Here is a 26,597-nt window from a genome sequence, read left to right as displayed (position 1 = left end):
AATATTTTCCCGTGGTAAAAGAAGCCTATGTTATTCAGCGTGAAACAAGCTTTCCAATGGTGAAAGATTTTATTTAAATCGGACCAGCAGTTTAAGTTAAGTTTGTAATGATAAGTTTTTTTGTGGATTTCTGAATTTTTTTATGGCTCTATTTACTCAGTTCATCGGGTACATTAACCCCCTTGCGGATGTATATACCCTTTCTGTTACATCCTGTATAGTGTAGTTATAAAGAGCCTCTTCATAATATAGTTTAGAAACTGTAGAGTGTAGATGAATAAACCAACCAAATAAAAATAAGTATGGACAAACAGAATACTTACGTATTTTAATTACTTACTTAATCAGGTGGTGCTTCAATTGAGCGTGTTCGTCAGCAATACGTCTGCCCAAAGTTCTTCTTGACATTGTTTTTTTGCTGGGGTTTAATGTTTTTATCAACATATCAAATGTTTCGCTTTGGACAACATGTAACGGAATCATGTTAGAAATAAAAAAGTTTACTATACATTTGTCCACTTTGGTTTGAGGTACACCACTACCGGTAGATGCAATACCGAAAGATTCTCCAATGCTCCTCTGACGTATTTTTTTACCTGGATTACTGGTACTTGCAGCGCTATCATCGTCATTTTTATTTTCAGCTTCAACGATTTTCCTCTTAGGCTTGCCCCGATTAGATCCCGCCCTGATAATCTCTTCAAACCGTATGTATTGGGACTCGTGAACTCTCCTCATGTGTTGTTTTAAATTGTTGAGGCTCGATGCATGAACTTTTATTTTTGTTTCTTTAGGCAAGCATCTTTTACGCACAAAGAGTATTTGTTGTCCCGATTTGGATACAAAATCAACATACTCACTCAAATGTGGCCATGGATTTTCTTCAGTCTCACTGGAATCTGAATCCATGATATTTTTTTAATGATCACACACTTTATTTATAAACTTATACCACACCAACTGCACTCCTCATATAAATACGCAATTTAGCAGGAAAAGACAAGAAAACAAAACAAACACTCGTTAGCTCTTGACCGTAACCGCCGATAGTAAGTAATGAAACCAAAACAAAAACAATGTGAAGTGAATTTCATACAGTGCAGTTTTCCCGCTCGCACGCGCCACACCTAAGCTATATTTGTTTCACTCACACCGCGGCACGCGCTCCGCGCTGCAAGTGCCGGCGCGCTCGACCAAACTTGTCGAAACCTGTTTTTCCCGCCGCGCGCGGTGCGTACTTCCATTGGGTTAACTGTTAACGGGTCCGTTAACCATTTTATAAGTTAGCTTAAAAGTTAATCCGTTACTCGAAGTGTTAATTTCGTTAATTAACTGTTAACGGATTAACGAGTTAATGCCCAGCTCTGAGTATAGCTAACACTACTCAACTAAAAGTAATTCATGAACTAGTTACTAATACTTAATTATAAGTATCCAATGTGGGGTTTTTATCATGTTTCTGTTTAGTCATTCTTATTTACTAAATTCGGGACATCACACAAATCGCAGACAGTTTTTACACAAGACAAAAAAACAGTTATATAGAAATAATAATAAATAATAAGTGAATACATATAGAAAAAACGGAGTAAAAAAATAATATTACAAAAACAGTAATATAGACTACAAAAAAAAAGAAGTTATAAAAAATATAATATGTTTAGTCTAGTTCTAGTTCAGTTACAAGCACCACGGACAACAGACATGATAAACATCCTATTTTTCTTTTTTATAAGTAATTATATCGTTGATGTGAAGTCGGACGACAATATTTGTTCAAATCAGATTCGCTAATTTCGCATATTTGCGTTCGTTTTTGATAAAACACGTGAGGTAATTCCAAGCAGTCTCTATCGGGTCGTGCGCTTGCTTGTAGAGGCATTTGTTTATGATTTTTTCGACGTGTGGTTTATCTGTAATTATAAGAGATGATTTGTTGTGTGGTTACGGCAGTAAAGAATATAGCCACCCCCTCTCTTCTCGTGGGCGTCGTAAGAGGCGACTAAGGGATAACACAGTTCCACTATCATTTTGCAACTGTTAAAGCCGACCGGTGGCAACATAACCATCCAACTGCTGGCTTTGAAATACACAGGCCGAAGACGGGCAGCAGCGTCTTCGGTGCGACAAAGCGTGTCCTGTGGTCATCAACCCACCTGCCCAGCGTGGTGACTATGGGCAAAATGCACGAGTGCATGCCATTTTTAGCGCGAACTTGTTGAGGCTATGTGCAGCAGTGGACTGCGATAGACTGAAGTGATGACATTTTTCAATCAATCCAGTAGATGCTGACAAAGTTCTTCTAAAAATCGCAAATTCAACGAAAACATACTATTTAACTTTAAAACTCTATTTCGATTACGAACCCTTTATGGGAATATTCTTCAGCACCACATCCTGATTTAGAACACCATTCGTGGACATCACATCGTGCTTCGATAAGTAACAAAGCGCCCATTTTTTCAAAGCTTTATCTGATTTCTAAAAAAAAGGAAACTTCAGTCCAAAGAACGAGACTATCAGAAGAGTTTAAAAATTTAAACCTCTTTTTAAGCTAAGAATGAGTAGATTAGTTAAATAGTGGGATTTAGAGATCACTCATCACTCATCATTTCAGCCTAATATAGTCCAACTGCTGGACATAGGCCAACCTTAAGCGCTTCAGCCTGTAACATCCCACTGCTGGGCATAGGCCTCTGTTCCCAGATGGATCGGAGCTTAATCCACCACGTTGCTCCAACGCGGGTTGGCGGATATATTCACTACTATGAGTAACGATCGTTATCAGGTGTACATATGACATTAACTGGGACCGACGGTGGCTTAACGTGCTCTCCGAGGGCGCCGCCGACACAGCACACACACTATTACACCTGAGCGATCATCAACCTTAGTGGTGGGTATATTTTAACTATACAGACTTATTATTCTCATTACGTAAATTAAATTTCGAAACCGTACGATAACAAATAATAAATGTCACAATACAGACAATGATATAAGAATGCTTGTTAACCATATGCCAATTCTTTATCAACTCTGTACACTTCCCTACCGCTTCTCTTTTTCTACGCTATGTCCTATGCCCAAAGGTTGTCAGGAAGAAATCGCTCCTAGCGATAAGACCGGCTTTGTACATTTTTCTTTGAATGTATCACTTTTTTTGTAATATTTCTTTGTGGTGTACAAGAAAGGGTACTTATTATTAATGAAATAAGAATAAATATTGTATTTGAATTAAACTTACTCTCCAATTTCCAGCTCTTAGTTTTTTGATTGAATCCCTGTCCGCCTTACTTTCAGCGATGCATTCCTCCAGATGGTAGTCAACTGACTTGGTGATACCACCGGCGTTGCTACCGGCTATCTGTTTCGAGGTATATCGAGTTTGTTGAATTTTAATTTTGAGAAATCCTCGATAAGTATAACTAATACGAAATGAAAGCAATAATTGCGGAATAATCGGGCAATCGATTGTTTTGTGACATTTCTACGTACAAATTTATTTCGAAGATAGCTCCGAATAAAACAGCTTCTATTTTTTTTTAAGAATAACAATATTACAGCGTAAATTATTAAAAAGAAAAATATAACAAAAAGGTAAAAAAAGCGGTGTCAAGGCATTCCAAATAATACCTCTATCAAGAAACTCATAAATATGTACACATACCCACAAAAAGGAAGTGTAATTAGCGTAGCAGATAAAACTCAGGAAAGAAGAGGTCAATGCCCAATTAAAAACTCACCATTAAATAAAAAGATAAACAAAATATCCAAAACACCAGAAATTTACTCATTTTCTTTACAATTCAATTACTTTCTTTCACGAGATTCTAGTTATAAATAGCGTAATGGAGGGTTAGCATCAGTATTTAAGCGTATGGTCGATACATCATATCATTGTTTTAAGTCTTATGTAAACTATGAGTAAGAATTAATATAAATATTATAAGTTTTACATATATATCTACTATAGGAGAAACGGTCTAATTGATCGAAGGTATAAACCATCACAGGCATAACTTACCTTCAGACCCATGCGTTTACAACTAAAACAAATTCGCAATTAATATTTAAATTTTACCACTTGATATAATGCAATACCTATTGTATTGTAATTTGATAAGAATATTGATATACAGTAAACGAACTTAATCCACCAACCCGGATTGAAGCAGCGTGGTGGATCTCTGATCCTTCTCCTACATGGGGAAAGAGGTCTAAGCCCAGTAGTGGGATATTACAGGCTGTAGCGTATAACGAACTTAACAATATATGTAATCAAATCGTATGTATGAAAGCGTTTTGCTGTCTAAATGAAGGAACACACAATTATGCGACATAAACTTGTATGTTATTTAATTATAGTTGTAATTTTATATTCTATTGCAATTTCTTTCTAATTTCTATAACAATTATTTGTACACTTCCTAACCGCTTTTCTATGCCCTGTCCTATACCCAAAGGTTGTTTGGAAGAAATCGCTCTTTTAGCGATAAGACCGCCTTTCTCCTCTTATCTTCCTCTAATTATACTACTTTTGTTTGTATCTTTTAATGGTGTGCAATAAAGAATATTTTTATTATTATTATTATGTTGTAGTTGTGTTTACAGATGTGTATGGTAACAAACTATCGTGTGTGGTAGGACAAATAGGATATGAATTTGGGAATATGCAAATTTTCTTCTATAATTCGTTTCATAGGGTTTGGGCTTATAAATAAAAATCATCTAGAAAAGTAATACGTTAAAACAATAGCCATTGCTGTAACGTTTATATTAATCCATGTGACAGTGTTATGAAAACATGGCCGTGCGATTTCAATGTGTAATTTTAATATGTATATTAATATTATGAGTATAAGTGAGCCAAGAATGAGACAAATAAGAATAAGCGAATTTGTTTGAGTGTCTGCGTGTTCCAGAATGTTCTCTTAAGAAAATTCTATTTCTATTCACTTTAAACATCAACTATTAAATGTTGTTTAAAATTAGTTGTTAAAAAATTTTAAAAACAAAAATGGGCTTAAAATGTTCCTATCCCATTCATATTCAGTTTTAGTTTTATTACTATTATTGTAGTAAGGATTCAAGTCACGATGCAATATAAAAGGTTTTAACGGGACTCCAGAATACCTTAATAGCGTTCTAAAATATTTTTTATGTCGTACTCGTATTATTGTCAAGAAATGTTACTCCACTATTGGTTGTGGTATGATTTTTGGTAAATACATTATGCGCTTTGTACCCAACTTCGTCCCGTTAAAATCAATTAAATCGTTATTTCTATAAATGACAAAAATAATACGACTTTGGAGATTAATGAACTTTTATATATTACGTGGATATATATTTGCATTATAATGAAAAAACTTTTAAAAACCTAATAAGCCGCGACAAAAACCGAAAAAGGTATTTAATTATGTTGAACGAAATTCGCGTAAACATTAGAAAACAATATAAATTTGTATTACCCATACAAATAAATAAAATTGGAGTGTTTGTAATATTAAAATAACCTCTATTTGCTAAATTCACTTTTGTGTACATAATACATATACCAAAGTAACATTTTTTACATTTTATGTCTGTCTGTCAGTTTGTTCCGGCTAATCTCTGAAACGGCTGGACCGATTTTGAAAGGAATTTCACTGGTAGATAGCTGATATAGTAAGGAGTAACTTTTATAACTCTTCGAACTAAACAATTACTTTCTTGACGACGTCGCGGGCACAGCTAGTTAGATATAATATTTTTATGGTGTATATATTTGTGGATGTCAGTAATTGAGTTTAGAAGTTTACTTCGAAGCCGATTTGATATTAAAGTGTAAAGTTTTTAAAAATATGTCATGTTCTGTGTCATTCGATAGTGTCTAATTAACAAATTCTACGAAGATGTCAACTGTGTTAGACATGTACATATTTTTGCATTGACAGTATTCGGGTATGGGCAAAATATTAAAGGATATTAAAAATCACCGATGCAATAAAAAAATATATTACTTTTCCAAACAAGTTTTATTTTCATATTAAAATTACAGTCATGTCGGCAGTTTCAAGTTTATTTTAAGTTTTGATATTGAAATGTACGTTAAAAATAGATAAAATGATTTGATTTATTACAAAATGATGAGCGACTTAAAATTAACTTCATTTCAAAATCAAAATCATTGAAAATTGGGTTGTTGATTGTAGTAAAAAAAAATGACATGAATATCTGGACTAGTTAGAGGAAACGCGTACTAGGTTATAAAATCCTGTAGTAAATCTATGTATAGCGAGTCAAGGTCATCAAGAGGCTACATCGTACGCGCTAGCTCTTAGTCCTCGCAGTTTATTGGAAAACGGAATGCTTGGCGTCTTTTTCATGGTAGCACTTAGCGTAGTTCCATGCGGTCTGGTGGGGAGTGTTGCCCTTGTTAGCCAAGCAGGTGTCGATTAGCTTCTCCACTGCTGGTTTGTCAGCTAAAAGAGATAATTAAATATTTGATAATTAGAACTCAAAAACTCGAAAAATATTTCAAAAACTATTGTGGGTATCAAACCGACAACGCAACAATATTTATTATAATTGGCATAAAGGACTCTCGAAAAAAGGACAGCTGAGTAAATTTCACAGCAAAAAAATATATAAATAATTGAATTTGAATCAAATCTACACATTTATGGGTTATTTTTGTTTAATTTGTCAATTGTAATTTATTGTTCACTGTAGATGAAATAAATGCTTGTCATTTCTATACATACCCTCGTTTGGAACTTTGGCAAGAGCCACGTCCTTCTTGAACTTTCCGTCCTTGGTCATCAGCTCAGACTTGATCAACATGCAGAGAGCATACTTCTTCAGAGGCTCGTTCTCGGTCTGGAAGTAAATATTTAATATTAAGTAAAATCAAATCTTCTAAATTTACCATATCACATCTCATTTCATTTTATCTTTTAAAAACACATATAAGGTCAGAGCTGATTTATTGTACGATGATATTTAATGGGACTCTATTGATGTAATGCTTCGCAGTTTAGGGGCCATTTCATCGGTTGTACAGCTAGCTATGTGAAATATTACGATATGTAATATCTCATACATAAATACAATTTACGACAAACTTATCTTTTTCGCAATCACACTCCTCGTCTACTGGATATTTCTATTGGCATCTTGTGAATCTAAAAGCTGTAGGGGCTAACTTGACTGGAACTGGGTCTTGAGGGCTGGCTTTAAAGACGAATACTTTATTTGTGAGATAAATTTTATCAACAACTATTGACACAGACCCATACTATGATAAAATTTCTAATTTTTATAAATTAATTCAAAGTTACCTTGAAATCTCCCGTCTTCAGCTTGTTCACCAACTGTTCATCGGCCTTCGTCTCAGTCAAGCATTCTGATCTGTGCTTCTTTAGCTTCTCCTTCTGCTCGTCAGTGAGGGCCTGGAATTTTATTTAGATTTAGTGTCTCATCAAGGTAAATCAGTTTACCAAAAACCGGTCTGAGGATCCGTCTTTTTACTGCTTTATACATTTTTGTAAATCGTAAACAGTTCCAGTGGTATTATTTTTGATTTTGCTGCTTTATACACATAATAATTTTATTTATGAATGTTATATATTAAAAAAAGAACTGGTTCTAAACCATTAGTTTAAATTCGGACTGCAAAATGCGATATTTACTTTAAAAAAATGCTGGTGCCCAGCAGTGTTCTTTCCGTATTAAGAAAATATATAATATAAAATAAATATATAGGTATAATTATGTAATAGAAATTAAATATATATGTATATATGACACAAGTAAATGATATTAATTATAATATTTTACAGTTTTTACATTTATTAGAATACTTTTATTAAATTTATTTAATGCATTTTATTTTGAGAGAATAATTTTTAGTAATTGCTTAATTTAATTTTTGGACAAAACTAATAACAATAAGCATATTGGAAAACAACATTAGAAATATTCAACATATGAAACGTGAAAAATACTAATTATAATAATAATAAAAATATTAAAATAGAATACATAAAAAAAGCTTAAATATCTTAACGCAAATATTATAATATTAAAAATACCTAAATTTTAAACCTTTTTGTTAATAAAAATTTAACACGAAGCCAAAGAAATTAACCTTAAGAATAATCACCCAAAATCGAATAAAAAAATCATCGATTTAACGATCAAAAAAAAAAAAAAAATTAACTCACGACGGTAAACAACGAAATATAAAACCTAATAATATAATTAGGTCGCAGACTCACCTGAGCCGCAACGAGGCAAACGGCGAGTACAATAAAAGTCTTCATGTTGCTGAGGATCACACAAAACTGTGCCGACATCCACGAAATACCTCCTTATATACCGGACCTGATCCTTCTTCGAGGATAATCAGGTACAGATCTTGTCAACCTTTTTTTTTTATTTCTCATCTTTATTTGAAAACTTCGATATGGGAGTTGGTACTTTTTTTTCTAATTGATATTCAATTTTATGAATCATGGACAGATTGGTACAGTTTTAGTGTATTTATATTTATATGAATAATAATTATAGAATGATATATTAGTGAGCTAATAATATTTTACGTAAATATAAAATATAGATTCTTTTTTTTTTTTCTAATAAAGAAATTAATTTTTTGAGCCAGTCAGTATATGTATAATTGTATATATTTTTTAATTGGTATACTTGGTAAAATAAAAACCAAGCGTATTTTTTTTGTTTATGTTTAATGTATTAAAATTTTTATTGTTTCATTATCTGTAAACGACATTAAAACACAACAAAATACAGTTGTTAAGGCTAACAACAATTCTTATATTATTTAGTATTTCCGCCAAAGACAAAAGAAATACTTTATTATCTTTAGATTTATTTATTTATTTTATTTATTAAACTTTATTGCACACACAAAAAAGAAGATACATTTCAGAACTATTTGATACAAAAAACAAATAATGTATGCAAAGGCGGCCTTATCGCTTATAGCGATCTCTTCCAGGCAATTTTTAATAAAAGTAGTATAAGAAAAATATGTCGGTAGTAGTGCGCAATCAACAACGCAAGCTTAGCACATATAATAAAATTAATTTACAATACATTTAAACGGTATATATCTACATAAACATATAAACACATATGTAAACACATACACACTATATTTATACAAACATACAAATAAAAAAAAAATATACCAATAGAAACATATACATATTTAAAACGATGTAAGAGTTAAGTAGTATTTGTGTAAACAATTCTTAAAAATATTTATAGACTCTGCTTGACGGATCTTATTGGGTAGGGAATTCCAAAGTTTGATCACTTTAGTAGTGAAAAAATTACCATACGCATTAGAGCGACAAAGAGGTACCACAAGCAAGCTATTACTACGGGAACGCAAGTGATAATCAGTGTCATGTCCTAAAAAACTAAACCTTTCCTCAAGATAAGGGGGTGTGTGAGGGTGATAAAGGATACAATACAATACAATACAAATACTCTTTATTGTACACTATCAGAGAAAAATTTTACACCGTAAAAGAAAATATAGACATGTACAAAAGGCGGTCTTATCGCTAAAAGAGCGATCTCTTCCAGACAACCTCTAGCATGAAAAGGACATGACTAAAGAATTAGACGGCATGGAGGTGTACATACATAATATATACATATAATACGTGAATATACATACATATACATACATATATACATATATATACATATACACATATACTCATACATACACATATACATACATATATATATATATCAAATATATATAAACATAATATATAAAGAATATGAAAATACAAATATACATACGACAGAAGAGAGGAAGGACCGGCTAAAGTCATTGTCAGTAATATTTGTAGTAAGTTAAATTTATAAACTTATAACGATACGATATTATACGAAGGATATTGAACAATAAAGAAAGAGCATGCACATTTCGTCGCTGTCTAATTGATAGCCAACCCAACTGTTGACGATATTGAGATATATGGTCAAATTTGCGCAAACCGAATATAAAGCGAATACATATGTTTTGTAATCGTTCCAATTTGTTTAACAGTTGTTCAGATAAATCGATATGAACAATGTCAGCGTAATCTAATAAGGGTAACAGTAAGGAATTAGCCAAGGCAACTTTGGTTTTAAAGGGGAGAAAGTTCTTCCAACGTTTTAGCGAACCTATTGTTGCAAAGACCCTTCGACTCACCTCGGCAACTTGAGACGCCCAGGTAAGAGTGTTGTCAATTAATAACCCCAAATCTTTAATAACAGGAAGAGGTGAAAGAGCGACGGAATCGAATAGAATGGTAGGTAAGTCGAGTGAATTAATTTTAGATAGCTGATATGAGTTGCCAATAATAGTCACTTGAGATTTATTTGGGTTAATCAGTAAATCGTATGAATGACACCACGTAACGATTTTATTTAATTCAGTGTTTAGAGTAGTGATAGCGTTAGCGATGTCAACAATAGGTGTAGTAACATATAGTTGCAAATCATCAGCGTAAAAGTGATGTTTTACAGTGAGAAGTGAAGACAAAGAATTGATATATATGTATATAGAAAAGAGCACGGGTGACAGAACTCCTCCCTGAGAGACCCCACAGAAAAGAGTACAATAAGCAGAACGTTTATTGCCAAAGCTAACGCACTGTTGCCGTTCATATAAGTAGGCCTGAAACCATTTGGCAGCAAATGGAGCAATATTTAGAGTCCGTAGAATTGCAATAAGTAAATCATGGTCAACGTTGTTGAAGGCATTGCTAAAGTCAAGAAGTGCAACAATCCCCTCCTGTTTACTGTCCATTGCAAATCGGATATCATCACAAATTTTTATAAGAGCCGTGACTGTGCTGTATCCAGTCCTAAACCCAGATTGAAAAGGGCTTAGTAAATCATGAGTACGCAAATATAGATTAAGCTGAAAATAGACAATACGTTCAAGAACTTTTGATAGAAAAGGTAATATAGAAATTGTTCGAAAGCTGGTACCAGACGAAGAAGAAGATTTCGGAATAGGGACAATCAAGGCTTTACGCCAGGCACTAGGAAAAGTACAAGAACAAAGAGAGAAGTTAAAAATATGGCAAACCACAGGTAAGATAAATTCGAGCGATAAAAGAATCATTTTCTTACTTATACCATCATTGTCAACGGCCTCCGTTCTAATTGCATTAATATGTTTCTTAACCTCCAGCGGAGAGATGTTGTTAAATTTTAAGGAAGCATGCTCCGGAATCGGTAGAGAGCTAAGGTAGTTTAGAGTTGATAGTTTGGCTTGTGTATCAATCTTAGTAGTGAAAAATTTCTATTAAGAGCATCAATGTCAAGGTGTTCACTGATACAACCCTTCTGCCACCCAAAGCCGAGTGTCTTTAGAAACTTCCACGTTTGACGAGGGTTATTGTTTTGGAGGGAAGAGTGTATAAATTTACGCTGTGCATCACGGCAAACTCTACTGCAGAAGTTACGCGATTTTTTGTATTTTAATAGATTGTTATCAGTAGGTTTAACCTTATATTTAAACTTAGCAGCGTTGCTTCTAGCCATTAGTGTTCTTATCTCGTGAATAAGCCAAGGAGCTGGGAGATGCTTAAGTTTTACAGGTTTTAAAGGAGCATGTTTATCAAATAACTCCATGAGATAGTTGTTAAGTATTCTTAACTTATCTTCTATGGTCTCAGCAGTGTAAATAGTACCCCAGTCTTGCAGGAAACTCCTGTTATCGTAATTACCGAAATTACGTCGCAAAACTATTGTGGGTTTCCCTTTAGGTGGACGAATTTTATAAGACAAAACCACAAGATCATGGTACGAAAAATCTTCGGCTGGCAGTTGTCCATATGTTCCAACGTGATTCAAGGAGGAAACCAATATCAAATCCAGTAAAGAGGGAGTACAATTAGGGAAAAATGTGTAGCGTTAGTTGCAAATAAATTAAGATTAGCACCACTAACAATATTTTTAAGGCGTTAAGAACGTATATCATTTTTGATAAGACACGTATTAAAATCACCCATGATAATAGTATGATCAAACAGAGGTACATATTGCTCAAGAAGGGTTTCAAAGCTTTCGAAAATAAGTAATACATTGGAGAAAATAAACGAAAATAAATATAATGATAATTATGTTGAGTAACATATTTATAATATCAATTCACTTTTTTTTATTAAACAATTTTTTCAAGAATATACATTCGTGTTTTTTATTAAGACCGGACTGAGCCGGCTAATCAGGATGAGATGAGATTTCCTGATCGGGTCCAGATCAGGAAATCTCATCTCATCCTGATCAGGTCCAGACCAATCATCTGCGTTACATACCTTATCCGATCCAGATCAGACATGCCCGGTCCGGTCCTTCTAAGGAAGACGAAAAAATTTCTACTCGGTTACTTGATTAAACAAAAAAAAGGTCTATTGCGCGTTCGTGGATTTAGAAAAGGCCTATGATATAGTGATGAGGAATGAATTGTGGTCAGCAGTGTCTGTGAATGGTGTGAGCAGTGTCCTCATACGAGCATTGCAATCTCTTTATAGGGATTCTAGTGCTTGTGTGAGGATAAATGGGGCATACACTGAATGGTTTAATATCGAAAAAGGTGTTAGACAGGGATGTGTAGCGTCACCGTGGCTGTTTAATCTATTCACGATAATGTGATATCTTCCAGACTACCTACCGTCAACGCCAACCGCGTCAACCTTTAGTAATTTATTTTCAAAATATGTTTATAAAATTAACAGCAATGAAATAAAGCTCTAAAGGTAAAAAAAAATGATCTTAAAATGATAGAAATACAATTTTAGATGAATAAATACATACTGAATATTTTAATTAAATTTTTAAGATAATCCCTTCTAATAAAAATAATACCCAAAATCGATTCACACTTGACGAAAATATCGTACAACATGAACAAATAAAAGGTACAGCGAAATGGCGAATCATCTCTTTTTTTAACTTCGTTCAAATTTTAAAAAGATTGACTTTGTATTGTTTGTTCTGTGAAGCTGTTCGGTTAATTTTAGCGATCGTAAAGACGAAAAAATATTTATCGAATCGTTATTCTAAGAAGTAAAGACATCATTTTATTTTGGACAATACATTGACGAGCAAAAAAAATGCCTTCGAAGTTTAATATTTTGTAATATATTTTATATTATTTATTGTAGACGAAAACAATTTTACAATTTTAATTAGGTGATGGAAGTTTCATCATCATCATCATCATCATTCTAGCCTATTGCACACAAGTTCGCGTCAAAAATGCGCGAACTCATGTGTTTTGCCCATAGTCGTCACCACGCTTTGGAAGCACACGCGCACGATGGAAGTTTGCAAGGATTAAATTATACTAGACGCATTTTTTATTCTACGGGACTTTCCGCGATGATTATTTTCAAACGTTCGTCGACATCAAAATATCGGGAGTTTGAAAGTAATCATCGAGATAAGTCCAGTAGAATGAAAAGTATTCATAGTGACCGTGGAAGTTTAGAAACTTTTTGAAGTAATACTTCTTTACGTACGCTTGATTTGGGGAGTAAGCTGGTGAATGCGTGACGAGAGCGTTACGAAAAGTGTGAGAGGAAGATATAAGTTAGATGGAGCTAAAAAGATTTACTTCAGTCGTGTGGTCTAAAATACACTCGTTTTATTTTTAATTGAAGCAGTTTTTTATTACATATCTCATGCAGACGGTGCAATGAGCATAAATATGTGTTTATACGTGTGTCATAACACAACTTGCGTGGCTGCTTCTCATGACAGGGATACAATTTCAAAAATAGAACTTGCTAGAAATTTAAATCGTAATAGGTGTAATAAAATATGTAAATATTACACCTATGCTGAATATTTAAGGTCGTTTGTAATGTAAACATTAAACCGTGGATTATTATTAACCGTGGAGCTGCTAGCTTGAAAAAAAAAATACTCGATAAGTTATTGAACACTTTAAAAGGTGAGTTAGCTTATTTGACTGGCTTGTTTGCTAGGTTATTACGAAGAACCTGGATTGCGATTCAAGCGTATCACCAACTTACAATTATGATAACAATACCAGCTAATTTTGATAATTCTATTTGATATAAAATAATAGACATAATTATATGGTGAATTTTGTTAAAATAGGAAGTGTCACTATCACTTGATGTACAATAATCCATTGCAACATTAGTTTAAATCTAAGAGAAAATTTACTAAAATGTTGGCGAAACCTGTCAATTCACGAATAACTCTGGAAAGATCTGGGCTCAGCCTATATCAACTCTTTCTCATAATCTCCACGGACACACTATGTGATTTTATATTTTATTTGTTTTTTCTTGTTGCGCTATTTTTTGGTATCAGCACTGACCATGTGGGAAGTAAGTGGGAATATAACCTACGTCCTGAGAGAGAGCTAAGAGAGCTATCAACATTAGTCATTACATTTTCAGTTTTTTTTTTCTATTCTTTATTTGTTTTCAATAGTCACATAATTGTATAGGATGTGCGACTTCTAATTGCATTCCTTCAATCGGGAGTTCTGTAGTTGTTACAGATTATGTTCCGCATAAAAAAAACTTGTCTTTTTTTAAATTTTACTTTGTCTTAATATAGGAGCCCTATTTTTCTTAATATTCGAGCCCTACAACGCCCCTTTTTGTATTTCATATATTTCAATATCCCCAAAACAGGATTTTCTTTTCATCGATTACTTTGAAGAGTTTATTTATTGTCATTATTGATACCTTTTCGAACAAATTAGCTAACAAAATAGAGACATAAACAAGCAAGCAAACACGCCGTGTAACCCGATCTCACTAGTAACTGATAAATTGCGGACAATCAGATAACAACTTAACACAATAACTGTCTGCAACTTTGCTCATCATTGATTTATTCTTGTCCGTTGACCCTTGTGGCCTCTAACCTAGACGATTACTGAACGATTCGACCTCATTTATGTATTTGGAAAACTTTCCACTGCTGAAATATATATGCTTGTATATTTACATATATATTATATTACTTATTGCTACTTCATTTGCGTAGAAATGTACATACCAAACCATATTTTTAGCTGACTTCGAAAAAAGAGGAGGTTACTCAATTCGACCGTATATATATATGTTCGGGGATAACTCCGTCGTTTATAAACCGATTTTGATAATTCTTTTTTTGTTGGAAAGGAGATATCTCTTGTTTGGTACTATGATAAAGAAACTAGGATCTGATGGTGGGAACCCAGAGAAATCGAGGGAAACTCTCGAAAATCCGTATAACTTTTTACTGGGTGTACCGATTTGAATGATTTTTAATTTCATCAAAAGCCGATGTTTATCACGTGGTCACATTTAAATTTGATCGAGATCTTATTACAACTTATGGAGTAATCTTTGATAATGTGTATTTACTCGACTATATTTTCGTCTACCTACGTTGTATTACTTGTCGATATAATTGAAGTCGGTTTTTCTTCGTTTGTCTGCAAACACAATTATATGCTATCCAAAGAAATACATTTGGCGTTTTTCGCAACTTTTCACTTCATACTTCGTTCCTGTTGATCGTAGCGTGATATTATATAAGGCTACATTATTATATAAGGCTATAGGCATAGCCTTTCTCGATTAATGAGGTATCAAACTCTAAATAATTTTGCAATTCGAACTAGTAATTCCTTGGAATAGAGTATTGAAACAAACCAACAAATTTGGGTAATATTAATCTAAATTTTATAAATATAAAAACATTTACATTATTATATCAATACTTTACCGTCTGTCTATTTGTTTTTTGTATTAAAAAGTATCTAAAAGCCTAAATATACGATTCATTATAATATTATATAATCGACAAAAATCTGTATAATTATGTATAACGCTGTTTTCATGCAGGTTTCATATTTTTATAATTATTATCAAACGACGTATTGCCAATTTTGGATATTAGGTTTGATGCAAATTTGTGAATTTTGAAAGTTCTTCTCAGTTAATTGAGCATTTTGAATGTAGTTGTGTCTTTATGTTCATTATAATATAGTGACAATGGTGCTTACAAAATTTGTAGAAAAAATATATTATTTTAAAATTTTGATATTATTTCAACGCGTTTATAATACGTTATTCTCTGTATTTATTAGTTAAATTATTGCTTCTATACTTTGCCTAAGATATGTCGAGAAACTTAATATATTTTTTTAATAACTTTTAAACTTTCGCGTTGCATTATTATATTTTAATGTTCACACGGGGATTAAAGCGAACAAAATTTTTTAAGGTAAAATATATTACCTTGAGTCCTGACGTTTCGGCCAGGTTACACCAGCCGTGGTCGCAGGCAGACTGACAGTCTAAAATATTTTTTTTTAAATTTCTACATAAAAACATATATAGATATATTAGGCCGTTAAAGGGCACTGCAACACTGTGAAAATATTTATTACAGAATTGGTAAAGAATAGAAATTTTAAATTAATAAAGGTAATGTACGTATTTAAAGCAACCCCTAAATGCTGCCGTGCGGTGAACCGACATAGAAAGTGCGCAGAGAGTAGACCGTGTAAAATGTGTGGTGCTAATGTCTCTTGCCCACTCCAACCTCTCGAATAAATAGACAGGTACACCGTATTTAATTATGCCAAACAGCATTGTGGCAAGATGTAACTGCCTACGACTTTCCATTTTTAATATATTATGATTATTAAAGGTGATTTATGAAAGGAGTAACGTGATCCCGCCGCGGTATCTGAAAACAATAACGTGCACAGGCGTTTTGAACCCGTTGTATTGATCTTTTCGTGCGCTCTAACAGCCTTGGACCTAAACGGCATCGACGTAGTTAAACTGAGAGAGGATCAAAGCTTCACATAGTCCAATGCGTAGTTCTTCACTCAGTGACTTCCTAATACGATACGTAACTTTCAAACGGAAAAAACAATTACGTACTAATATAATATGTAATAATATGTTTATCACGTCCACACGGTCAACTGTTTCTATGATAGTTTTAGGTAAAACCCGACTTATATAGCTACAAATTTTTTATAAACATACATCTTTATAAATAAATACACATGTAACACCCAAACTCAGAATCACTAGGCGTTGCTGGCCTTACCCCCAAGACCCCTCCAGAGCATCTATAATCTACGGTAATCGCATAGCATCAGTTAAGAAGTAGTTGTTGTAAAGAAAAAAAACTGATTTCAATAACAACGACAATACAACGTAAATAGACAAAAAAGTAGTCAAGTAAATAATAAATAAATAAATAAATAATCAATTTCAAGCATTAGCTTTCCATTAAAGTAAGAATCATCAAAATCGATTAACCCAGTGAAAAGTTATGCGGTTTAATACAATGTGGTCGACGAAAAAATAGTCAAGTGAAGACTCATTATTAGATATAACTCTAAAAGTACTTGAAAGGTCTCAATTGAATTTAAACAGAACCACATGACACGCAACACATTTCAATCAAAACAAAATTTATCGAAATCGGTCGACCCAGTCAAAAGTTCTGATGTAACATAAATAAAAAAATGCAATCGAATTAAGAACCTTCCTTCCTTTTTTGAAGGTCGGTTAAAAAAACATAAAATGCATTAGACACAAATAATTCAATTGGCGTTTTATACGTAGCGTCGAAGTACAACAGTTTTGTATCCAGAGCGAGACACAAAAGCTTTGTAATTCCGCTATTTTCTAATAGATGGCGCTCAAAGCTATATATTATTATGAAGTCTTAAGTCTAAAGCAAACATCGGTGATATTGCTTACAAGGCTTCCTTATAATTTTGTGAAAAAAAAAAATCTACGGAAGCTTTCCGTAAGCTTTAGGAATTGATCAATTCTTTTGTGTATCCTTAGCCGACTATACATAAGTCATTAGGAGAATCTCAATATTATGTAATTAATTAATTTTTATGTAATATTACAATATCCATAGCGTTGGCTGATTGAAGTTTATATAATTATTTAATAAATTAGACACTTTAAAACTATAGTGTTTAGTGTAAGTACGAAAATAGTTTCAATTTTAGTTAAATACGATTAAAATATGAACCAAATAATTGAAACACAACTTCTAATCCACAATGGTATCATTGAATTTTTCAGTGCTAAATTTGTCCAAAATTCACCTAATAATGTGCGTAGAGAATGTGCGAGAATATAGAAATATTGCGTAAAAACCTCTTTAAAACGAAAAAAATACAGATAAATGTATTGCCCCCAGAATAAAATGAAATATGACAGGTTACATACAACTATTTTTTTTTCATAATACAAAGAGTCCAATTAAAAAAAAATACTGGCATCAAGGACGTTGAATACCAAAATATTATTTATAGAAATAATAAAAAAAACAACAATCAAACAACGTAACAAGTAAACAAACGAATTATACACTGTTAACACAATCGTGGCCCAGCTGTGGGACACATTTGCCTCTCGACTCGTCCAATTACTTGCCTCATTTAATTTCCTGTAATTCAAACACTGTTTACTTCGCTGTCTCATACGCCTACGCCTCTATTATCCTTTAACCGTTTGATCTTACTGTGAAATTCTTTTAAAAACATGTGTCGTAGTCATTGTATTTCTTGTGTTTGTATGTTTCTATATATTTTTAACCGACTTCAAAAAGGGGGAGATTCCTCATACCTTTTACTGGGTGGATCGATTTCGATGCTGCTTTTTCGAATCGAAAGGTGGTGCTTGTCACTTAAATGTGCTCGAGAACGTAGTTTCGAGCTCTAATACCTATTAACCTAGTTGACTATTTTTTCTCTAACTACATTGTATTTCTTACTGGTCCAAATAACTGAAATTGGTTTCATTTACAAGCAAACACAATTATTTGATTGAATGAAAAAAGTTAACAGCTCAGGAGGACGCATACAGGTGCCTATAACCCGGGGTTTGTGGTTATTCCCGCTTGAAATAAATATTTGAATTTCTGCAAAAATATAATTGTGGTCCGGGTGTAGAGCAATTAAAATAGTCTTGATTGCTACCATAGATACGTCCTAATAATCATCATTAATTCGTTACTCGTTGTATGGAAAATTATCCCCCAAACAGAGTGGAGGATTTGAGCTCCAATCCTTCTTCAACATGGAGAAAGAGACCTTAGCCCAAAAGTGGGATGTTACAAGTTAAATTAACAATCAATCAAAGTCATTATTTAATTTATTTTAACCGTAATATATTAATTAAACATATTATTGTTATCGTAATTCACAGTAATTCCTACGTTGTTTTTATGGTAGTAGCTAATTTGTGTTAACTAGTAAATTGTAGTTTAATTTTATTGTTTCGGCCAAGGGAATGATGAAATTGGATACGACGGAACAAAACCAGACTAAACATCCTTTTAATCATAATCAGCAGTAACATTGTTTACAACAACAGTAGTAGTTTTATCATTATAAAATTAACATTTAATGAAATAATGGCATTTATATTTATTGGAACGAAGTTCCTTATGGGGCGTTGCGGAGGGGTAGCCGAGAAAAATGCCCGTAACGTTAAAAAAGCGTAAGATCTTTATGTATGGCTATACAGTGTCTAATGTATAGTTTACGTAATGAGTGTTATTATTATCGCAGTTTGTTATTATACATTTTTATAAATCATTGTAAATAAAAAAATGTGTTAAAATAATTTTGTAAAGTAGTTTTTTATTTTTATCGATTAAAAATCATAATAAAAAATGTATATCCGAATAATTATTTTCTTTATACCTCAAATAGAACTTGAAATTAATATCTTATTCTAAGGAACTTCGTTCCTATCTGGTGTCCCACGACACCACATGGTTTTTTTTTAATTCCACATAATCACACACACACACACACACACACACACACACTAAACAAGTACCCCCGATAACTTATTCGGGAGACTCAGTACATTATATTTGTAATCAAGATTTAACGAATTAAGATGTTAGGGGGCACACGTCACATTTTTTGCAATTTTACAGCTATCAATTATTATTTATAAAATTAAAACATCGGTTTCGACCATTATTTTTATTTCCTCTTTTTCAATAAAATCAACACCAATTCAACATAGGTATGAAAAATGAAATTATTTTAGTAACAACAATTCTATATGTTATTATAGGTATGTTTTTTAAAATGTGATACTACAAAAATTTGAACTCCTCCCACCCTTATCACACAAGGTCACCCGTCGTGGAGACAGCGTGGCGGATTATGTTCTAAATCTCTATTAGAAGAAGAAGACTTTGCCCTGCTTCTTTGAATTTCAGACTCTGTCAAACGATTTCAGTTCAGCTCAGCTCCGATATCATTATGTAGTCATATAAATGAAAATTACAAAAAAATATATAACTAATTTATTTTGAAATATTGTATTATTAGCAAAATAAAATATTAACCTAATTAATATTAAAATGTAAAAACTAAATATTTATAAATAATTGCGCTATAGTGATCAATATTGATGCACTATGCCTATTTTCTAGGCAAAAAATGACCTCTTATCACAAGTGGAAGTAATAAGACGAGGAATTCAATCTTTTAAAGAAGTGTACATATATTACCTCATTACTTATTACATCATTACTCATTTTTATATTATAGATATATATATCTATAATATAAAAATGAGTCGCTGAATGTGTTGCTAAGCGCAAAACTCGAGAACGGTTGGACCGATTTCGCTAATTCTTTTTTTAAAATATTCCTTGAAGTACGAGGATGGTTCTTACGGAGAGAAAAATTCAAAAAAAAAAATAATAAAATTAAAGAATCGACTGTTAGGCGATACGAAGTTCGCCGGGTCAGCTAGTATTATATATATACAATATATAGGTAATTTAAAATATCCGTACGTCTGAGGTCGATGAAAACGTTGCAAAATAGAGTGAATTTCAGTGAAATTTGGCACATTTACGCGCATGCGAATAATACGCAACAGACACGGGATAAACACAGTTACGTCAAACGTGAAAACACGTGCGATATGAACACAATGTGATTTGTGATATTTACCGAAAATGTGTATTGACATCTTGAATGGAAACGGTAATGAAAATAATTAATTTAGCGTAATATTTGAGTGTTTAACTTTCCCTTGTTTGTGCTTTTAGTTATGTCAGTTAACTGTTTTATTTATTTAATGTACGATTTTGTTTCTTTCGCTGATTTTATATTATTTATATTTTTGTTGTTTTTTTTTTCTTGTATTCGTTAAACCGTAGTCGAGCAGTATGGTAGATTAAGTCGATGCTTCTCCTACATAGCGAAAGAGCCTTATGCCCAGCAGTAGGATGTTACAAGAATCTCTATATTTTTCGTGTTGTTTTTACTGTATATTGTTGTTATTTTGATCCATAAATGTTATTGGTAATTTTAATTGTACTTACATTTAAGTTTCATTTAAAATAAAATACTTAAAAGAAATGGAAACTATACTTTTTGAACATCGGTAAGAAATGTGTGTGCTTAATATTTTATTTAATATAACATAAGGCCAAGGAAAAAGTAAGAAAGAATTGACCTATTATTTCTTATAATATGCCTCTATTTATTAATTATGTTGACTGTGTGACAGATATAATATTAAACATATTCTTAACACAATTTATAATTAAAAAAAATATATTATAAAAAAAAATCTATAAATTATAAATATTGTACCAAATGTTTCCAAAACTTTAAACGCGCGTGACCTTGGAACCAACTTCAGTCTGGTACGAAAATTCCGCATTGCGCAGTTTGCACCCTCAACTAACTTCAGACTAGACATAAGCAAAACACACGAAAGAATACAGATTGCGGATATAATAACAAAAATATTGTTAAAATAATCACTCTGTGCAACAATTATTTTACCAAGACCGCCTTGTGTTATACTGTGATTAAACTAAATATAGCAACAGACTTGATAAACGTAGTACGTCGTACTTCAAAGGTAAGTTTATTTAGATTCTTAAACGTCAACCGTCTACTCGTGTACTTAAATTGTGTTATAATAAATATTATTTATATATAAAGATTATAAGTTAAGCCTTAAAATCATAGTGATAGCCAAGGTAAGTAATTTATTTTTATTTTAAGAGGCAAGTGGAACCTACGCCACGCTACGAAGATTTAAATGTGCAGTCTCTATTTTCAAATTATTTTGTTAACCTATAATTAATAATGAATGTGTATAAAATTTTATAAATATATGTACCCTCGTTGTATAAACAAAAAAAAAAGTGAAAAATTGCATAAATATAAAAAGTGTATTTATTTTTATTTAATTAAAAAAAATGAATAAAAGACTCGACTAAGTTATATGAATTACGTAAATGTATTATTCATCAAGAAATAGAAACGACGTAGGACATTGACATCAATTAAAAAATAGCGCACTTAGGGTTGCCTGCACTGCGCTCAATCGATCGTGTTACCGCGCATGCGCGCTACACGCCTGTCTGTCAGTGGTGTTGGGTCGTGAGTGGTAGCTGGTCTCCACCATGCCGAAGCCTACCCCTGTCGAGGATTTAATTATACCACCCCAGGACCAAAAAATATGTGGGACTATATGTGTTTGTCAAATGACAGCCGTCTTGAGTTGTGTAGCTATTGTGTATCTCACAGTCGCAATATATATGCCCTACACGCGTGCGATCGCTTCAGGCATCGACCCGACACCGATTATGTGTACAACAACTAGGGCAGTGAACAAAGACAACTGTGATTGGGGATCGTGTGGTGAATGGTGCTTGAGCAAGACTTCCGGAGCCTGCATTCAGATATATGTCAATGTCAGAAAGAATGGATCATCGTTACTCCTCTCTGAATGTGGCAGTGCTGCTAATAAAACATGCTATGGCATAGATCAGGAAAATGCTAAGAAATATCACTGCATCCGCGACGAATGCAGAAATTTAACCGGTACTTTTAATTGCACAGAAGGAAAATGTATAAATATAACAGATGCTTTTGAGTGCGCTTTCAGTGAAACGGATCCACCATTAAAATGTTCTGGTAGAAGAGGAAAAATAACTTGTATAGACGTTCATGGATTATATTCTTGTAGTAGAGGAACTTGTAGAAAAATAAGAACACCGTATAATTGTGATCGACGATGTGTTGATATTCCCACCCGTAATAAGAACGTTATAGTGCTAAGCGGAGATCGAGTTTTTCTCGCGAGATGTACAAAACTAGCTCAAGAGGAAAATGGGACAGTAGTTTGGAATGATTCTGGTGAAGAAGTGCTCATGTTATCTTGTCATGCGGTCCATAATGGAACATCGGGTGTTGTTGCAGTAGATTGTATCAACGCAGCACTGTTACCAAAAACGGAAATAGCCGATTTAACTAATTTCACTTACTTACAGTATCTGTACACAACGAAAGCTACGCCTAACCGTTATATAGCGCCACCGGAAGTAGAACTAACATTAGCAAATGACAGTCGCTTAATGATTAATCTAGAAGGATGTGTTAATACTCTCGCAGATGAGTGCAAGGAATTTTTGAAAACGTACGGTCGCGACGGTACAGATCACAATGCAAAAGCAAGATTCCCATGTTTCTACACTGAAAATAATCCAGACACAGTAGTCGCAAGATTCGATTTAGATGCAACGTATCGACAGTTCATTGTTGCTTTACTTCTGCCCACAGTTCTAGTAGTAGTGTCGTGTATCACGTTGTTGTTATGTCAGACTACGGTGGTAGTGGGTGATGATGCGAAAATGAGATTTAAGGGATGTACTAGTGGACAAGCTGAGATGCAAATGTCACCAAACGATCCTGTTTCTCCCCTCTGAGATCAGTCACGTGAGATATTATACTAAATCATAATTTTTCGAAATAAATAATGGTAAAAGTATAAAACAAATACTTGTATTTTATATTTTATTCTGTATTTCATTATATGTGCTACACGAAATATATGAATATACAATTTAATATTGTATAAATAAATATACTAATATTATGTTTCAATCGAAACGTTTAAGGGATATAGAGCAAGAACGGTTTAGCGATGGCCTTGTCACGAACATTACGTGACTGAAAGGAATTTATGTAGAGCTTAGATTTCACGAGAATCGCGGATATTAAAATTTATTTTTTGATAAATAGCGTTTAATCTATTTTAGAGATTGTTATTCTCCTTTAATAGTGAAATAATAATATACTTTTAAATTCGCTATTTTTTCAAGTTAATTTTTTTATAAAAATTGAAAAATTAATCCCCATTTGTAGCTTTATAATAAAAATAATCTCTATACTGTATATAGATACATACTAATAACTAACTTATAAAATTATCTATTTCAGGCGTTCCCCTCCTCTGTGAGGGCCCGGCTAGTTCACTAAGAGACGACTAATTGCTTGCTGTGCTGCTTTTAATATTCTTCCCAAATGTCGACGATGAGTAGATCTCGGACGAGTCTCTCACCTGCGACCTCTGAGAGATCGACGCTGCCTATGGGCGCATCTGCAGAACCTGATAGCCCAGAATTCAAACCTTTAGAGCCGACAAGGGAGGAACTGCTTACACATTTCTTCGAGCGATTTAAATTTTACACATCGCTCTGCCTTGGCACTTCAGCCATACTCGCTGTCTTTGCATTTCTATTTTTAATACCGTTTGTGGTTGAGCCAGCCATACAAACTATATTGGCGGAGTTTGCTCCCGAAGCTGGCATTTGTGCTGTGTCAGAACATATCTACGCTGAGACTCTTACTAATTGTACATGGGCATCGTGTCGCGAAGGCTGCACTACTACTCATACGAAATGTCACAAAATACGTGTTAACTTAGTGAGACGACCATTTGAAGAAAACGCCCCTATTCCTAAAGAATGGGATGCAACAGATTTAAAGTTTCTCATTAACCCTGAAGGATGTGGCTATCCACCGAGAGTTAATTGTTCAGAATTTGCGAGTGATTACGCAGGAAAGAAAGCGCCAAAAATCTTCCCATGTTACTACAGTATGACTCGACCAGAATTGGTAGTTGCAAGGTACTCCTGGGATGCAACTATACGAGGATTAATATTGGCGTTGGTGTTACCAACAACAGTCTTCGTCTTCAGTTTAAGTGTGCTCGCTTATTGGCATTGCCATTGCTGCGATAGGGCTTGTAATAGGCGAGTGCATGCCGAATCCTTTGCGAGCAAGGAAGAGTGAGTATATATTTTATGCCATAATAAATATATTTTTTATATAAATTTTCCATCTGCATTATCCAAAGAAATCGGGCCCATAACTTACTTTTATTTTTCGATAATACTTATTTAAAATACGTTAATATTGAAATAAAGTGGGCTTGCAGGAAAACTAACAATTTCAACTTCGATGATGGACCCTCATAGTAACTGCTAGTTATTTTGGACTAATAGTTTCTTGCAAGTATGTTTTACGTTAGATACTCATGTACACGCAATGTGTAACGTCTTTATAAGCCAGTACGTAACGTATGTCATGTATTTACACTATATTGTTCATTCATCACTTAGTACTAACATTACTAATTCTCGTGCAGTCCTTACACACAAAAAGTAGAAAAAGTATTAAATAAAGAGTCATATAAAATTCGTAATCACTAAAATTAAGAATTTGTTATTAATAGCATCAACATAAAAACCTCGATAAAAATTTATTCATAAAATTAATCGCTTCTAATCAACCTTTTATTTCATTTACAGTAGCAAACTTCTATGTGAATTAGACGAAGACCCAAGCGATGACGTGTTCTGACGCCGAGCGACCACCATAGCGCGCCGCCGTGCCTCACCCCGCACCGAAGGCTACACGCAACTGTAAATTAACTTAACATTCCAGCATTTGTTTTTATGGATGTGACAATTTAATTAAAACGCGAACACAATAAAAACGCTGCGTAAAATGCGCTAGGCCAAGCACAGCGTTAAAATTTATTTATTTATTTATTTATTTATTTGAGGAATTAAACATGTTTTATTGAATTGGTCGATCGCGGGAAAAATATAACTCATTCGATCACGGCAAAAAAATCATGTTAACATCATTATGAGTTATTGTAATCTGGAAGTAATACCTAACAGTATTGTATGAAGCAGCAAGGCTTTGCGAGTAGAAAATTGTGTATAAAAAAATTATCAAAATATAGCGTCTCTTTGTTCTAAATTGGAGCTAGGCCGGGTAGGTTAAGATCATTATTTTATAATTTGCCTCTTGAAACTGATTATAAAATTTACATACCAGCTATTATAATCGTTATCCTACTTTCTACGTCTACCAGTTAATGATAATATCAAACATTTTTGAGTATATTTTAATTTAAAAATTAATCATTTTAAGACGAATAATAATAATACAAACTTGTACAATTTTCTGCATTCATGCAATAGGATAAAAATTTACTTGAATTTTTCCATGAGCTCAAATATTCAGAATAATTACAGTGTCTTTCATAGAAATTAGCTTGCATGTTTATATTAATTGCCGTATTTGTAGTTAATACTCTTTTCCATTTCCATTTATTTATAGCCAATGTAACTTTGATAGTGTAATTAGGTATTTTTCCGCTACGCAACTGAAAATACAGTTTTCATGATTGACTAGATTT

The 26,597-nt window shown here is 33.0% G+C and overlaps 3 protein-coding genes across 3 annotated transcripts; 2 read left to right on the top strand and 1 right to left on the bottom strand.

The window, feature by feature from the left end:
- Positions 1-6,207: 6,207 nt before the first annotated feature.
- On the bottom strand, positions 6,208-8,348 carry LOC123663812 (B2 protein-like). Its single transcript, XM_045598450.1, has 4 exons — positions 8,265-8,348; positions 7,326-7,436; positions 6,750-6,864; positions 6,208-6,467 (listed from the first exon to the last, which is right to left on the bottom strand). Exons 1-4 carry the CDS (start codon positions 8,340-8,342, stop codon positions 6,337-6,339), a joined length of 435 nt encoding a protein of 144 aa, XP_045454406.1. The 5' UTR covers positions 8,343-8,348; the 3' UTR covers positions 6,208-6,336.
- A 14,117-nt stretch (positions 8,349-22,465) lies between these two features.
- Positions 22,466-23,879, top strand: LOC123664133. The gene has a single exon (XM_045598736.1). The coding sequence runs from the start codon at positions 22,504-22,506 to the stop codon at positions 23,806-23,808; it is 1,305 nt and encodes a 434-aa protein (XP_045454692.1). The 5' UTR covers positions 22,466-22,503; the 3' UTR covers positions 23,809-23,879.
- A 527-nt stretch (positions 23,880-24,406) lies between these two features.
- Positions 24,407-25,747, top strand: LOC123664144 (protein tipE). Its single transcript, XM_045598745.1, has 2 exons — positions 24,407-25,173; positions 25,696-25,747. The coding sequence occupies exons 1-2, from the start codon at positions 24,407-24,409 to the stop codon at positions 25,745-25,747; spliced, it is 819 nt and encodes a 272-aa protein (XP_045454701.1).
- The last annotated feature ends 850 nt before the right edge of the window (positions 25,748-26,597 follow it).

The sequence above is a fragment of the Melitaea cinxia genome, chromosome 21, assembly GCF_905220565.1.
Source record: "Melitaea cinxia chromosome 21, ilMelCinx1.1, whole genome shotgun sequence".
Classification (NCBI taxonomy): Eukaryota; Metazoa; Arthropoda; class Insecta; order Lepidoptera; family Nymphalidae; genus Melitaea; species Melitaea cinxia.
Note: the sequence above shows the minus strand (reverse complement) of the source record. Positions and strands in the feature narration are given on the sequence as shown.

Bases quoted from the DNA above. Each gene is read 5' to 3' on its own strand.
- LOC123663812 (XM_045598450.1), bottom strand. From the start codon at position 8,342: ATGTCGGCACAGTTTTGTGTGATCCTCAGCAACATGAAGACTTTTATT. The intron at 7,437-8,264 runs GTGAGTCTGCGA...ATAAAATTCCAG, and splicing joins TTTGCCTCGTTGCGGCTCAG to GCCCTCACTGACGAGCAGAA. The intron at 6,468-6,749 runs GTATGTATAGAA...TATCTCTTTTAG, and splicing joins TGCCAAAGTTCCAAACGAGG to CTGACAAACCAGCAGTGGAG.
- LOC123664133 (XM_045598736.1), top strand. From the start codon at position 22,504: ATGCCGAAGCCTACCCCTGTCGAGGATTTAATTATACCACCCCAGGAC.
- LOC123664144 (XM_045598745.1), top strand. From the start codon at position 24,407: ATGTCGACGATGAGTAGATCTCGGACGAGTCTCTCACCTGCGACCTCT. The intron at 25,174-25,695 runs GTGAGTATATAT...TTTCATTTACAG, and splicing joins TCCTTTGCGAGCAAGGAAGA to TAGCAAACTTCTATGTGAAT.